The sequence below is a fragment of the Podarcis filfolensis genome (genome assembly GCF_964270895.1).
Source record: "Podarcis filfolensis genome assembly, chromosome: 1".
In the NCBI taxonomy this organism is placed as follows: Eukaryota; Metazoa; Chordata; class Lepidosauria; order Squamata; family Lacertidae; genus Podarcis; species Podarcis filfolensis.
In genome coordinates this window covers 43,046,206-43,060,761 of record NC_139604.1, presented here as the reverse complement: position 1 = coordinate 43,060,761, position 14,556 = coordinate 43,046,206, and the positions used below count along the sequence as shown (strand labels likewise).

Sequence of the window (14,556 nt, the reverse complement as noted above, 5' to 3'; positions counted from 1 at the left end):
TGACAGCTATGTGGAGGACACTAGACCCACCCGCTGATTTACTACAGCTGGCCTTGACACCAGACTGCAGGGTGGGGAGATTAGAATGCTACTTAGCGGGCTAATTGTTTATTATTTGAGAATCATCAATGTTGTTTGTTATTTATATTGTGTGTTGTTTTTATTTTTTCATGTTAGGTTAGACAATATATTGATGAGCCCCCTTTCCCCCTTCCCCATATGGGGTGGGTGTGGGTGTGTTGCTGTAAGTGGCTTGGAGACCTTTGGGTGACAAGCGACTAACAAATTTAATAAACCAATTCCTTCAAACGTTATCCAATGGACACATCTCCGCTTCACCGTGGCTTAACGTTTTCAAATGCAGTGCACGGAAGCATTATGCCGCAATGCTTCTTGCTCAAATCCGGGGCGCCTCGCTCTGCAGTGACACCCGCAGAGCTCCATGCAGACGATCACTTCCCGGGAACGCTGCTCGGAGACCGGCCCCGCTCGGATGAACCGCGACGCCGCCCGCTCCGCGTCTTCCGTTCCAGGCAAGTCACATGAGTGGTCTGTGCTCACTCTTCCCCCTATTCCCCCCCTTTTTTTACAAAATGGAACGGTCTGCGTTATGCTGCGTGTCGTAGTACGGATGAGGGGCGGAGCTGGGTTGCTGGCGGAACAAACCAATGAGCGGGAAAGGGGAGAGGGCAAGTTTGCGGAAGGAGAAACGCGTTTTGTAGCCTTTGCGCGTTGCGGGATATTAGCGGGCTGGGAGTCGAGAACCTGGCATGGGCGCCGTCAGAGGGCAGGAGCACCAGCCTCCTCAGGAGGTAAGGCTGAAGCGGCGGGGCTGTGTTTCCCTCTCGCAGGGCAGGCTGGCCTTTCCCTTGCGGGTGGCGCTTCCCTGCCCGGCTTTTGTCTATGGGCTGCCGTTCCCCATAGCGCTCTTGGGGGCGGGAGCTTTCCGGGCAGCTCTTGCTTTGCAAGGCGAGCCCGCAAGTCCTGTTGCCTTGCAAGAAACGCGCCCCGAACACGTCGAGGTTCGCTTCTGGGGAAGGAAGCGTGTATATAGGATAAGCGCAGCCAGGGGCGCAGGCTTCTCCACGAAACGTTAGTCCTGGGACCGGTGTTTGTTTGTATGACAGGGAGGAGAACTCAGCGAGGGGATAAATTGCTGGGCCAGTGTCACACTCTGCACATGCTCAAGGCGCTCATCATTGCTATTACCTCAGATGTCTTCCTGGACGGGTGCTTAGTTCAGTAAGCCCTCAATTTACGCGAGGGATCACGCCTAAAGTCAAAATCGCATATGGGTTCAGTGGACAGTGGGATTACCAAAGTAAATTTCCCCTGAATGCCCCGTCCCCTTTGTGCACTTTTTATTCATTTATATATTTTTTTACCACATGCATAAAGCAGAATGCAGTGGTTCCCAGCGTGGGGCACACGCCCCACAGGGGGCAATTCAATTTTTAAGGGGGGCAATTCGAGAATGAGTTGCTAACAGTGAATTTTTTGCATTTCTTGTGGTTCTAGGGGCCTCATATACAGTATATAAATATATACAGTGGTACCTCGGGTTCCATACGCTTCAGGTTACATACGCTTCAGGTTACAGACTCCGCTAACCCAGAAATATTACCTTGGGTTAAGAACTTTGCTTCAGGATGATAACAGAAATCGCGCGGCAGCAGCGGGAGGCCCCATTAGCTAAAGTGGTGCTTCAGGTTAAGAACAGTTTCAGGTTAAGAATGGACCTCCGGAACGAATTAAGTACTTAACCCGAGGTACTACTGTATTGTGACATACACATTTTAAAAATTAAAATCAGAATGCACACAGCGGTGACAATGGAGAGGTTATCTAAACAGAAAAGTTTGTCTAAACAGAAAATACACTGGGCACATTCAGGGGTAGTAGCACTCCAGGGGGGGCGGGCAATCAGGTTTTTAGAGATGCTTAGGTGGGGCATGGCCAAAAAAAGGTTGGGAAGGAACCAGTGGCTGAATGCAAGCAAGTTAAATGCATGTAAGTTTGCAGGCTTACTGTATTGACAGGCAGTACATCAGCTTCATTTGGGTGAGTGCAGACTGAAATAAAACTCTCCTTCCAAACTCCCATGGTGTACCCAGAGGATAGGAGGCTGCTTGGAGTTGCATATTCTCTGTTCCAGAGAATATTTCCCTGAGTGTCATGTCTTGCGCTTGAAATACCCTGTGGATCCTTTGGAGGTGGGAGTCGGGGAATGAAATACCACATTTCCTTTGCTGTTCAGAAATCGGTAATGGTAAATGTTTGTCACAAAGAACTAGCTGTGTTTATTTTCTGTGAGCATTTTCTATAGAACAGTTATATGTCGTACTGTGAACGGACAGTCCACAATGTTGCACCACATCTAGAAGGTAAAAGTTGTTATTATAACAAATTTATTTGTACTCTGATGTGACTCGAGGCAGCTTACATATAAAATGATAACTGATAAAAACATAGAAAAACATTAATTAAAAACAGTAAATCATTGTTAGAAGTAAAGTTCTGCTTTTTGTCTAGCAGAGCAATCCTATGCATGGTTGCTGAGAAATAAGGCCCACTGTGTTCAGTAGTTACTTGGTCCCAGGACTGTAGTTGCTTGTCATCCTTTTGAAGAACATCTCACAGGTTCTGAGTGATGCGGGGAGTGGCAGCAGAGAGACACTTTCTCTAGAAGGTTACTCCCATAATGTGCTTTAGTACCAACATACACATACGTGGAGCTGCATGTCTACCAACATACACATTTTTTTAACTCTGTCAAAGTACAACTCTGTATTGTAATACAGGGGGAGTCACTGTGGAGCTCTACAGATTTTCTTCCTCTTCAAAGACTACAATTCCCATCATCCTTGACCATTGACTGTTCTGGCTGGAACTGATGGGACTCGTCATTCAACAACATCTGGAGGGCTGTCTGTTATGATGTATGAATAGCATGGCTTTGTGACCTTTGCAAGCATCCAGCTTGTACGCAAATATAGACCAACTTGTAACATCAGCACCGGTCTGAAGTGGATATGATGTTTACTACAGCGGTACCTCTGGTTACGTACTTACCGTATTTTTCGCCCTATAGGACGCACCGTCCCATAAGGCGCACCTAGTTTTTTGGGGGGGAAATAAAGGGGGGGGTTATTTTTTTTTTCCCCAGGCGTGGGGCTGGGGCGGGGGAAGCCCAAGCTTCCCCCAACCCCAGCCCCCAGAACAGGCAACTCTCCGCAAGCCGTGGGAGCCCAGTGCCGGGCTCCCGCACCTTGCGGAGATCTGCGCAAAGCCTGGAGAGCCAGAGGGGTTGGTGCGCGCCGACCCCTCTCGCTCTCCAGGCTTCAGCGAAAGCCTGCATTCGCCCCATAGGACGCACACACATTTCCCCTTCATTTCTGGAGGCGAAAAGGTGCGTCCTATGGGGCGAAAAATACGGTAATTCATTCCGGAGGTCCGTTCTTAATCTGAAACTGTTCTTAACCTGAAGCACCATTTTAGCTAATGGGGCCTCCCACTGCCACCGTGCCACCGGAGCATGATTTCTGTTCTCATCCTGAAGCAAAGTTCTTAACCCGAGGTAATATTTCTGGGTTACCTGGGTACCTGAAGCGTATGTAACCCGAGGTACCACTGTACATGCATTTTTTTTCTACCACTACTACTAATAATAATAATTGTATGCCACCAATCTGACTTGGTTGCCCTAGCCACTCTGAGCACCTGCTAACAGAATATTAAAAACACAATAAAACTTTCATAAATTGCACATAATTTTGTGTTTTAAGATGGTATTTCCCTCTCTCTCCAAATGACATGGCTGTTTTATCAGCCAAATTCATCTGATCTTCATTAGTGCAAGGGCTTCTGTCAGAAGTGCCTCAAAACACATGATAATAACAACTTTGGTTCAAACTTTACATTTCTTAGAGCTGGTGAGCTAGCAGAAGCTAGTGCAAGGACTCTTATTAGTTCAGTGGAACTTTCCCTCAAGCACCAAGATTCAGGACTCTGAAAAAAATACCAAATAGCTCAAGAGATATAAAACATTGTAAACATCAGTAACGCCACACTGCAATGGTGGTATTAGAAATGTAATGGTTGGGCTAAGCTGTAGAAGTTTTAGAATGTTTTGTTAAAGAATTTGGGAACTTGGTTGTATTGTCTTTATAAGTGACAAATGTGCATGTCTTCCTTGAGTTGAGGAGCATTGGTTACTTCATTATTCTTGTGTCTGACAGAATCAGAAATCTCAGCATATACTACTGGAGGAAAAACCTGTGCAATAGTTGAACAGTTTTCATATACCGGACTTCCACCATCTTGTTTTTGCAGGATTCTTTGGGGCTATGTGCACTGATATTTTCATAGCCAGTTCCGCAGGACGGAACCGGCTATAAAAGTATTAAAACTGTTTTACAATGTAGTCAACAGTATGTCTACTAAAAGGAAATATTTTGCAAGAAATTTGTAGTGTGTACACTTAGAAGAACATGGTTTTGTTTTTTTGAACATAGAATCAGTTTACTATCTCTTCTAGGTTGAAACCCGTGAAGATGAAGAGCAAAGTATTAAGCTGAGTGAAATCTTAGAGCTGCTGGTGGCAGCTGGATACTTCAGGGCAAGAATTAAAGGGCTGTCCCCCTTTGACAAGGTGAGAGTGTAACAAATTATGCACAAGGCATGCTTTAATTGGTAAAAAAAAAAAAATATCAGCAAGGGCTAATTTGTACAGACGAGTACAAATGTTATCCAGATGGCTGTGAATTAAGAGTGCAATTTTAAATGTTTTTTTTAATAAAAATGAATCTCTTTTTATATGTGTCTCAATGCAATTTGCAAAGATACCATAAAAGCAGCTAAAATAGTTCAAAAGCGGACAGAATGTGCAATTAGCATAAGCATTGTTGTTTGCCGGAGGGAATAAACCTCCCTCTTCTCTAGACGTTTACTGTTTTGAAGGTTCCCCTGACCACCCCAAGCCGATTTTGTGGGGTTCTGTGGGCGATGGAGAGGAATGCCCAGTGTGAGTGGAAGCCCTTATACAGTGCCCAAGAGCACTGCCAGGAACTGGTATTCAGAAGCAATACTACCTCCAACTGACACTGGAGGTAGAACATAGCCATTGTGAAAATGTGACATTGGGGGGCTATCTTTTGTGTTTCATTTTTAAATAAATGCACAAGATAAAACGAGTGTGCTTGCCTTGTTCTAGGTGGTAGGCGGCATGACGTGGTGCATCACAACATGCAGTTTCGACATTGATGTGGACTTACTGTTTCAGGAAAACTCTACCATCGGCCAAAAAATGTAAGTGGGAGCTTGCCAGAAAGGGATCTTTCTTTCCAGTTGTGCGATGTGTTCAGTACCAGTCATATTTGTAATTGAAGCTTGCATAAGTGGTCACCTGAGCCTTAAGAATTATTATTATGTATTGAATTTCTATACCACCCTTCATCACAGGGTGGTTTACAATATAAAAACACAAAACTTGCATACCATTATAACTAACCATAAACTGCAATTTAAAAGGCCGTCGTTTGTTTAATTAGCCAAAGGCCTGGGAGAAGAGGAATGTTTTTGCCTGGTGCCTAAAGATATGTAATGAAGGAACCAGCCAAAGCTCCCTGGAAAGAGCATTCCACAAGCACGAAGCCACTGCAGAAAAGACCTGTTCTCATATTGCCACTCTCTTGACATCTTATGAAGGAGGCACACGAAGAAGGGCCTCAGAGAATGCTTGCAGGGTCTGGTTTGGTTCGTATGGGGAGAGGCGGTCCTTCAAATCTGCTGTGCTCTCTATTTTTTGGCCTTACTGCCCCTGATGTGCCCTCCCAGTAATATAATCTCTTCTCATCCTAAGCCTGAAAGCAGCCATGAAAATAAAGTGAAATGTTTAAGTACAGCAGGAACATGTAGAAGCCCACACTTACTTTCTGCTGCCTCCTCCTCCTTTTTGCACTATTTAAATGTTAGGACTTTTAAATAAAACAGTGACAATTACAGTCGTACCTTGGAAGTAGAACGGAATCCGTTCCGGAAGTCCATTTGACTTCCAAAATGTTCAGAAACCAAATTGCGACTTCTGATTGGCTGCAGGAAGCTCCTGCAGCCAATTGGAAGCCCCGTCGGACGTTCAGCTTCCAAAAATAGTTCTCAAACCGGAACAGTCACTTCCTGGTTTGCAGCGTTCGGGAGCCAAAACGTTCGGGAACTAAACTGTTCCAAAACCAAGGTATGGCTGTAAAGTGTTTCTATTAACACATGAATGTCTTAAACTGTTGTTACTTTACCATGCGCTACCTTGGGAAGCTCAGAACTGATTAGATGTGCATCCCATTGGCACACTGGATCGAATTCACACTTGCTTAGCTTCATTCTAGAATAAGGAAATCACAGACCATTCCCTGGACTGAAACTGAAAACATTTTATGAAGTAAAGATTGATTGTTTGATAAGAAGCTTTTAACAACAGGTTTATAAAAGAAACAACAACCTTGATTTTTTTCCCCAGTGTATGTTTTTAATAAGAGTTTGCAAGCTTGTCTAAAGATGATTTTTTAAAAAGAAGTGCCTCCAGTCCTACAGATCAGCATTTATCAGGACAGTTTTAATTTGCTTTGTGTATTCACTTTTTAAAATCTAATATTTGATTTCAGCCGCTAGAGGGCAGTTTCAGGCTAGTTAAGGCTTTGCTTCCACCAAGTTTCACCTTAAGCTCTGTCATCCTTCACCTTCTTTCCAGTGCCTTGACTGAGAAAATTGTATCCGTCTTGCCGAGAATGAAGTGCCCTCATCGCTTGGAGCCTCATCAAATACAGGGATTGGATTTCATACACATATTTCCTGTTGTGCAGGTAGGTGCTCCTTGAAAAGTTGCTCCCCCCAACACCTCTGTATAGTAGGCCTGCTGATGAAAAACCATATTGTAACCCTCTTTCTCTCTTCCCTGCAACTCTAATAGCCACTGGGGCATGGTTTTGATCAGGAAACAACCAAGTAGAATGTGTGCTCCTAATCATAAACAAATGGTTCCACTAATGTGGGTAGGAGGCCCTTTAGATGCTGTGGGGCTCAAAGCTCCCTTCAGCCCTAGCTAGTGTAACCATTGGTCAGGAATGATGGGAGTCTAGCAACATCTAGGTGGCTATCCATTCCCCATCCCTGCACCATTGATTAATCCCTTTTGTAGCCTTGCAGCATTTCCTGTAACCAAAAAGTGTATGGAAAGAGATACTGCATCGCTGTTGCTTGCAGAGACTGTATTGGAAGCATAGTTCCGTCTCTGGTTAGATCCTGAACAAGGAGCAAGTTAGAGGCATCTTCTAAACCTAGTGTTTAACTTGGGATCTCAGAATCTTTTATGTAATTGTTTCTATACCATCTTCTGTGAAATAAAAATAATTCAAAGCATTTAACCCATTTCCAAATTTGAGTCAATTATTAGCAAGACTCGGAGTGTTCAAATGGTTTGCTATTGCCCATGTAAATGGGAATACTGTTGCTTTATAGTTTTATATGTGCTTGCTTTTCTCTGTCTTGGAACGTCATTTGCAAAATTGACGTTTCAGCCAAACCAAGCCAGGAAGGTGTTTCTGTTGCAAGTGAACAGGGATGAGTTCTTTGCCTGGAAAGCTGGCTGCTTAAATAGAGAGCATGCCCCCCCACACACACACCAAAGCAGAGTTGAGAGCTGCAGATGTAAGAGCAAGGCAGCAACTATTTTTGCCTGGTTGTCAGTTTGACAAAGTGGGGAGAAGTAGGTTGATAGCCAGAATGAGACCAGCACCTGCTACTCTTCCATGGCCCTTGTTTGTTTCTGTATTTTTCAACTAAGTGCAGCAACGACCTGGTTGCACCAAATAGGAGCCGAACTTAGCCTGAGATTTCTAGTTTCCGACTCCTGATCTACAATGACAACATGAGTTAAGATTTTCCTTTAGGTCACATGTCTCAAGCCTTGTGCCTGTGCACCAGTACTGTGTTATGTCCATTGGCATGCTAAGTCTTCGGGCAACCTGATAAGCAAGTGACACATCCAATCTGGGCCTGCAGATTGTCGTTTGTGACTACTCAGGTTTTGCTGCTATGCACCTTTGTGATATGGTCATGGAAAAGCAGGAATTGGAGTTTCATACAGCCCAGTCCAGGTGTCTCCAGATGTTGCTGGACTATAGCTCACATGATCCAAAGTATTGACCATACTGGCTGACAATGTTGGGAGCATCAGAAGGACGGCATATTGGCCACTCCTGCCTCTAGTCCATGTGAGGCAGAGTTGGCCTCATGAAGAACAGATTAACTCACACTGTTCAGAGGAAAAGCACAGCAAAGGCTGAGTGAAACATGCCAGAAATATCCACAAGTGAGAAAAACAAGGGCCTAACCTGTCTTCCATCATATTTGTGCTCTTTCAACATGTTTAGCCTCCTAATAACCCTTTGAGGTAGGCTGAGTTGAAAGGGAGTGGCTGGGTCAACATCAGCCACAACAGCTGGTCAGAAATTTAAATCCTGGGTTGATATTCAACTGAGTTTTACTTGAAGTAGACCTATTGAAATTAATGGACCCAACATAACTATGTCCTTTAATTTCAGTGGTTTTATTCTGTGTAACGCTTAGCTGAATCTAGTCTCAGTCAGACACACTAATCTTTTATGTCATGCTGAGACTCAGTGGGTTTTCTGTTTCTTGGTTCAGATGATGAACATGCACTGATGCCCATGTTCATTGTCTAAATGTTTCAAAATATGAAAGGTAAGTAGCTGTAATAACTGTAACCCTTTGTTTATAGAGTGTTGATTTTCCTTATTTTTTATTCCCTTTTTGATATCCAAGTCTGTCCTGAGTATATATATCCATCCAAGGTGTTGCTTTAAGGGTTTCCCTTTTTCTTTTCTCCCAGTGGCTTGTGAAACGTGCAATAGAAACCCGTGAAGAAATGGGAGATTACATCCGCTCATATTCTATATCTCAGTTTCAGAAGACACACAGTCTGCCAGAGGTAAATGTTTGGCTGCGTCTTTTGTAATTCAGAACTAGAAGTGATTCTTTTAACCGTCTCTAAAACGGATAGGATTGATGCAAACCTGCACCAGCTGATTTGGCTCATAGGTTTTAGGACATAAGCGGATAGATCACACGTTATGAGCTGGCACTGGAGCAGAAAATATGAGTAGAGTAATTCAGTCCAACTCCTTAAGTATTAAATGCCCAGTTGCGCATCAAAAAAGGTAGATGAATTTGCAGTGCATCCAAGTGCATTCATCGGATGCTCTGGGAAGCTGTTCTTGACACAAGTCACTTTTTTCTTGTAAGATCTTTTTCACAAAATTGTATTTGAATATGTTTGTGCAGTGGCAACACAAACCTACACTGTGCAAGCACCAAAACGTTTCCCATTCTTAAAAATACGTTGCCCACCTATTCTTAGTGCAGAATGAGCCATTCCTTGAGAAGGAAAGTCCAGGTGTATTGTTTCTCTATGATTAAAAGGTGATTGGCAGTTGGTAATGCTATACCTTAACATGACAGCTGCCCACTGAAATAAAATAGTTCATTTTTTTTTTAAGGCTGTGTTTTGGGGGTTTTCACTCACGTTGTTGAAAGTTCAACTTACGATTCTTGCATCTCCCTGTGTCTGTTTGTGCCTTTCATTATTTGTGCAGCTGCAAACTAGTGAGCATCTTTCTCTGCCTCATTTGTCAATAAATGGAAAGTGATGTTAAAGGTGTCAGTGCTGGAAGATACTCTGAATTTTTCTATCTGATGGGCCAAGTTCCTGCTAATGTTTTACTATTAACACCATATGTCTAAGATGTAAATTGCATTGTGGAGCTTAGTCCTAGGTAAAGTAGGTAGGATTGCAGCTACAGTAGTGTGGTTTATGTAGCCTGAGGCTATTCCTGGTTCCCACCTTTAAAAGTTGCTGCAGAGGCGCAGAGTACCTGTTTCCAGCTCTGGTTGGTTCTTCAGCCACAGCCATTCCTGGATTGAAGTAATCTGACCACAGTAATCCATGCTTTAGTAATTTCCCAATTAGACGTTTGTAATATGCTCTACAAAGCAGAGACATCACCTTACCAACAAAGGTTTGTATAGTTAAAGCCATGGTTTTCCCAGTAGTGATGCATGGAAGTGAGAGCTGGACCATAAAGAAGGCTGATCGCCGAAGAATTGATGCTTTTGAATTATGGTGCTGGAGGAGACTCTTGAGAGTCCCATGGACTGCAAGAAGATCGAACGTCTCCATTCTTAAGGAAATCAGCCCTGAGTGCTCACTGGAAGGACAGATCGTGAGGCTGAGGCTCCAATACTTTGGCCACCTCATGAGAAGAGAAGACTCACTGGAAAAGACCTTGATGTTGGGAAAGATGGAGGGCACAAGGAGAAGGGGACGACAGAGAACAAGATGGTTGGATAGTGTCTTCGAAGCTACCAGCATGAGTTTGACCAAACTGCGGGAGGCAGTGGAAGACAGAAGTGCCTGGCATGCTCTGGTCCATGGGGTCACGAAGAGTCGGACACGACTAAACGACTAAACAACAAATATGCTCTACATGGGGCTGTCCTTGAAGACCGTTTAGAGATTATAGCAGGTGCAAAATGTGGCAACTGGGTATTGATTGCCACAGAAAGATCTGCACTGATTATTTGCTACCATGTCCCATTCAAAGTGCTATCCATGGAGGCTCAGGTCAGTTCTGTGTCCAGGGCAGCTGTCTACCAGATCCACCTGGTATATGGGCTGAGACCCTACCTGCCTATGGACTGTCTCACCAGAGTAGTGCATGCCCTGGTTATCTCCTGCTTGGACTACTGCAATGTGCTCTAGGTTAGTCTACCTTTGAAGGTGACTCAGAAACTACAATTAGTCCAGAATGCATCCGCTAGACTGGTGACTGCGAGATGCCGCCGGGACCATATAACACCAGTCCTTAAGGATCTTCACAGGTTCCCAGTACGTTTCCGAACACAATTCAAAGTGTTGGTGTGGACCTTTAAATCCCTAAACAGCCTCACCCCAGTATACCTGAAGGAGCATCCTCCTCCAAGGGTCTTCTGGTTCCCTCACTGCAAGAAGCGAAGTTACAGGGAACCAGGCAGAGGGCCTTCACAGTAGTGGCAGCCTCCCCGTGGAACATCCTCCCTTCAGATGTCAAGGAGATAAAGAGTTACACAACTTTTAGAAGACATCTGAAGGCAGCCCTGTATCGGGAGGCTTTTAATGCTTGATGTTTTTGTTATGTTTTTAGAGATGCTGTAAGCCACCCAGAGTGGCTGGGGAAACCCAGCCAGATGGATAGGGTATAAATAAAATAATATTGATGATGATGATAATGTAAATATGTAAACAAATTAATACCCAGCTACCTGAAGGTGTGTGCCTCCTGATATATTCCTCCCTGTTATCTGAAGTCTGCCAGGTAAGCTTGGTATGGTCATCAAACAAAGCCTTGAGTTCCCAAACTTGGAATAGGACTTTGTCAGTGGTAGCCTCCTAGCTGTGTAACATGAGATTAGGCTGGAACCTACATTAGTCAGTTTTCTTCACCAGCTTACATATTTGTAAAAATCTGTCGGGCCTTCTGAAGTGTGTACATGGCCCTTGATTACTTGTATTCTGCTGAAGGATTAGTTGTATTTTTTGGTACATTTTAACATCACAGCTTTGGACAAGTTGACACAACAACTGGCCAATCTTTGTTGACACTGTTGAGGTTAAATATGTTTGTATGCTGGTATTTAAAGCTATCTAAATTGCTTTGCAGGATGATGACTTCATGCAAAGAAAAGAAAAGTCTGTCAAAGCAGTTAGTGAAATCTCTGTAAGTGTGGCATTCAGCAGTGTGGGTTTCCAGAAAATTTGCAAATAAATAATAATTGGATTTAGTGTTGTTTTTATTATGTATATATTTTGGCTTTAATTTACTCCCCCTTCCCTTTTAAAGATGCATAGACCATGTTTGTATGATATATCTGCATACCTGCTTCCTGGGGATAGTAACTTTTCTTCAAGTGAATTGCAACTTCAAAGGTGCTCAGTTTTATCCATTGTGGTATCCATTCACTACATTCCTAGTTAGTTTTTATAAAAGAATTCATTTTTAGAAATTGATCTCCCCTGGGGTTCATGGCGGTGGGGAGGGGGCTAGAAAATGTTTCATCCCACATCATTGGTAACACACTAAATGAGAATTTTCTGGTCAAGTTGTGGAATGCCAACAACAATCCCAGCACTTTGGCATATACAGCCCTCAAATGACTCTCTCTGCTAGGTTAGTACAAGTGGCAGCCCTAGTTAGAGTCTGTATTTGAGTCGGGTGCAAGTTGAGTCAGAAACACAATATTTTAAAGCTGCTTTCTTGGACACATTAACTAGAGGATAAGCCCCATTGAATATATGTATATTTTTGTATAAATACGTGTGTTTATTTATGTAAAAAAAAACTGCCGAAATAATCAGGAACACCATTAAACATTGCAACTCTACTGCATAAGAAAATGTGTACAGTGTTGTGCAATAAATCAGCTCCTTTCCTACCTGCAGAGGGTTTACTGTGACGGGATTTTATTTCTCTGTTTCTATAGATTGCATTGCTCCATTATAATACCATATTAATTTTAGTTGGAGTTGACATGTGGCTCTGGGAGGCTTGATAGATTGATATCCCATTGTGCTCATCTTTTGAATCCCAGCTCTGTGTATTCCTTCCCTTGTCTCTCTTTGTCCGGCGCAATGTCACTTTTAAAACGCCACACAAAACAGAACGTTGCGCTGCTGTGAATTCGGAAACGCGGGAGTTTGAACGGATTCCGTTGCATCTCAACTGATGTGCTATAGTTGAAAAAGATTTCCCACTTGCAAAACTGCCAACATTGATCAAAACATTTTTAAAAGGAAAAAGGAAGGAGGGTAAAAAGCTCTTGACATATCTTCCTCCGGCAGAGTCAACAGAGTAGAGAAGCCAAGTCGTGGAAACAATGATCTCGTTTGTCATTGTATCTCAGGGAGAGTAAACTGCCTTTGTCATTGTGTCTGGAAGAAAGTGTGAAGTGTCATCTGAAGGCACTGCTTTTTCCGAGAGTTCTTCTTAACAAAGAGTGTCTGGCATTGATGCTTCTTTCTTTTTTAACTGTAGCCGTGTACAAGAACAACTTGGCTGTACTGAAGCATTGCTTTTTAAAAAGGAAAAAAAAAAAGATTTCCTTGAACTTAGTTCAGCAACTTTTTTTTCTTGCACATTCTTACCACCACCCCAATTATGTTAAATCGATTTTCTTTTCCTATGTGACTGGCTAAAGTAGCCATAATGAAGAGAGTAGTAATTAAGCATAATTATTCAATAAGAGGCTAGAAGTGGAATGCATGAACACTAACCTCAGTGACTCGGAATTAATCATCTCTTTAATTATGCATAGTATTTTTTTTCCTTACTTTGTTTAAGATGTTTTGCAGATATGTCTGAGATCAGGTTGAATAGATCCATATGTTCTGGAGTAGCCATGTTCTTAATAATAGTAATAATAAGCTAGGAAAGTGCAAAAGGGAGGAGGAGGGGTGAGTCTAGGTCAATGAGCAGCCAGTGAAGGATATTATGTTATGACAGACTGTGTTGTGTTGTATTATGGAGCCACAAAAGCCCTGAGAAGGTCCAGGTAGGAGGTTTCTATGGAGAAAGAATGTTGACATTGGATTGCTTACTGACCATTTGTAGTTTGACACATGTTTATGCTCATTTTGTTGGCTTTCAGGAAGTTTACAAGCCACAAAGGAAATACCAGCGACGAGCAGGAGCAGAAAAGTTAGTCGACGAGGAGTCTAAAGTTCATGCTACGCTTCTGGAATATGGCAGGTATATTCATTTTGTTAAAGTGTGTTCCAGGGAACCCAGGATTTCTTGGGGGTATCTGAAGGATTCCAATAATGGCAGACAAAAGATCTGAAAGACAGCATGCTGTGGCTCTCTCTTCCCTGTAGGCAGATGCAGGAGAACCTTAAATGTCTTCTAGGGCCCAACTAAGAAGGGATGCTAATAGTGTAGCTTTGCTGTTGCTGCTGTTTCTCTTTTTTTGCAAATTATCAGGCTAGGGGACCCATTCCGGAACTGTACAGTGAGGGGTAGGGGAGCTTTTAATCTTTTGCCACCCATTCTCACTAGCTGCAGTCTGCACCACCAGCAAAGGCCCCATATGTTTAGATGGAGCCTTCGTTGGCTATGGAGTTGCAGGGGCCCTGATCCTGATTGGGAAGGAAAAGGCTAAAGCCCTCTATGCTCCATGCTAGGTTCATGATGGGGGTGGGGGGTGCTAATCACGTATGCCATCTCGAGCTTGGAAGAAAGACAGGATGGTAATGTAATTAATCATGCCGTCTGCTCAAGTTCTTGGGGGGAAATGTTGCTCCACAACACATTTAAGTGTCAAAAGACTCAGGGTTAGTGACAGCAGATTTCCATAGCTACTCTCCTGGAATAATCTAAGTGTGTACAGAGCACAAAAGCAATGTGTTGCTTGCCACAAATAACTGGTGAAATGGTTATAATATAAAATGTATTG

At 43.2% G+C, this 14,556-nt stretch overlaps 1 protein-coding gene across 2 annotated transcripts in view; it reads left to right on the top strand.

The window, feature by feature from the left end:
- The first annotated feature begins 519 nt into the window (after nt 1-519).
- The window catches only part of CCDC93 (CCC complex scaffolding subunit CCDC93), a 39,264-nt gene continuing 25,227 nt past the window's right edge, over nt 520-14,556 (top strand). For both annotated transcript variants that reach the window (XM_083582339.1, XM_083582338.1), the window contains exons 1-7: nt 520-812; nt 4,538-4,651; nt 5,213-5,307; nt 6,743-6,854; nt 8,903-9,001; nt 11,769-11,825; nt 13,753-13,853. In XM_083582339.1, the coding sequence (XP_083438465.1) occupies nt 771-812; nt 4,538-4,651; nt 5,213-5,307; nt 6,743-6,854; nt 8,903-9,001; nt 11,769-11,825; nt 13,753-13,853 (620 nt within the window). In that variant the 5' untranslated portion in view covers nt 520-770. The remainder of the gene's footprint in view (nt 813-4,537; nt 4,652-5,212; nt 5,308-6,742; nt 6,855-8,902; nt 9,002-11,768; nt 11,826-13,752; nt 13,854-14,556) is intronic.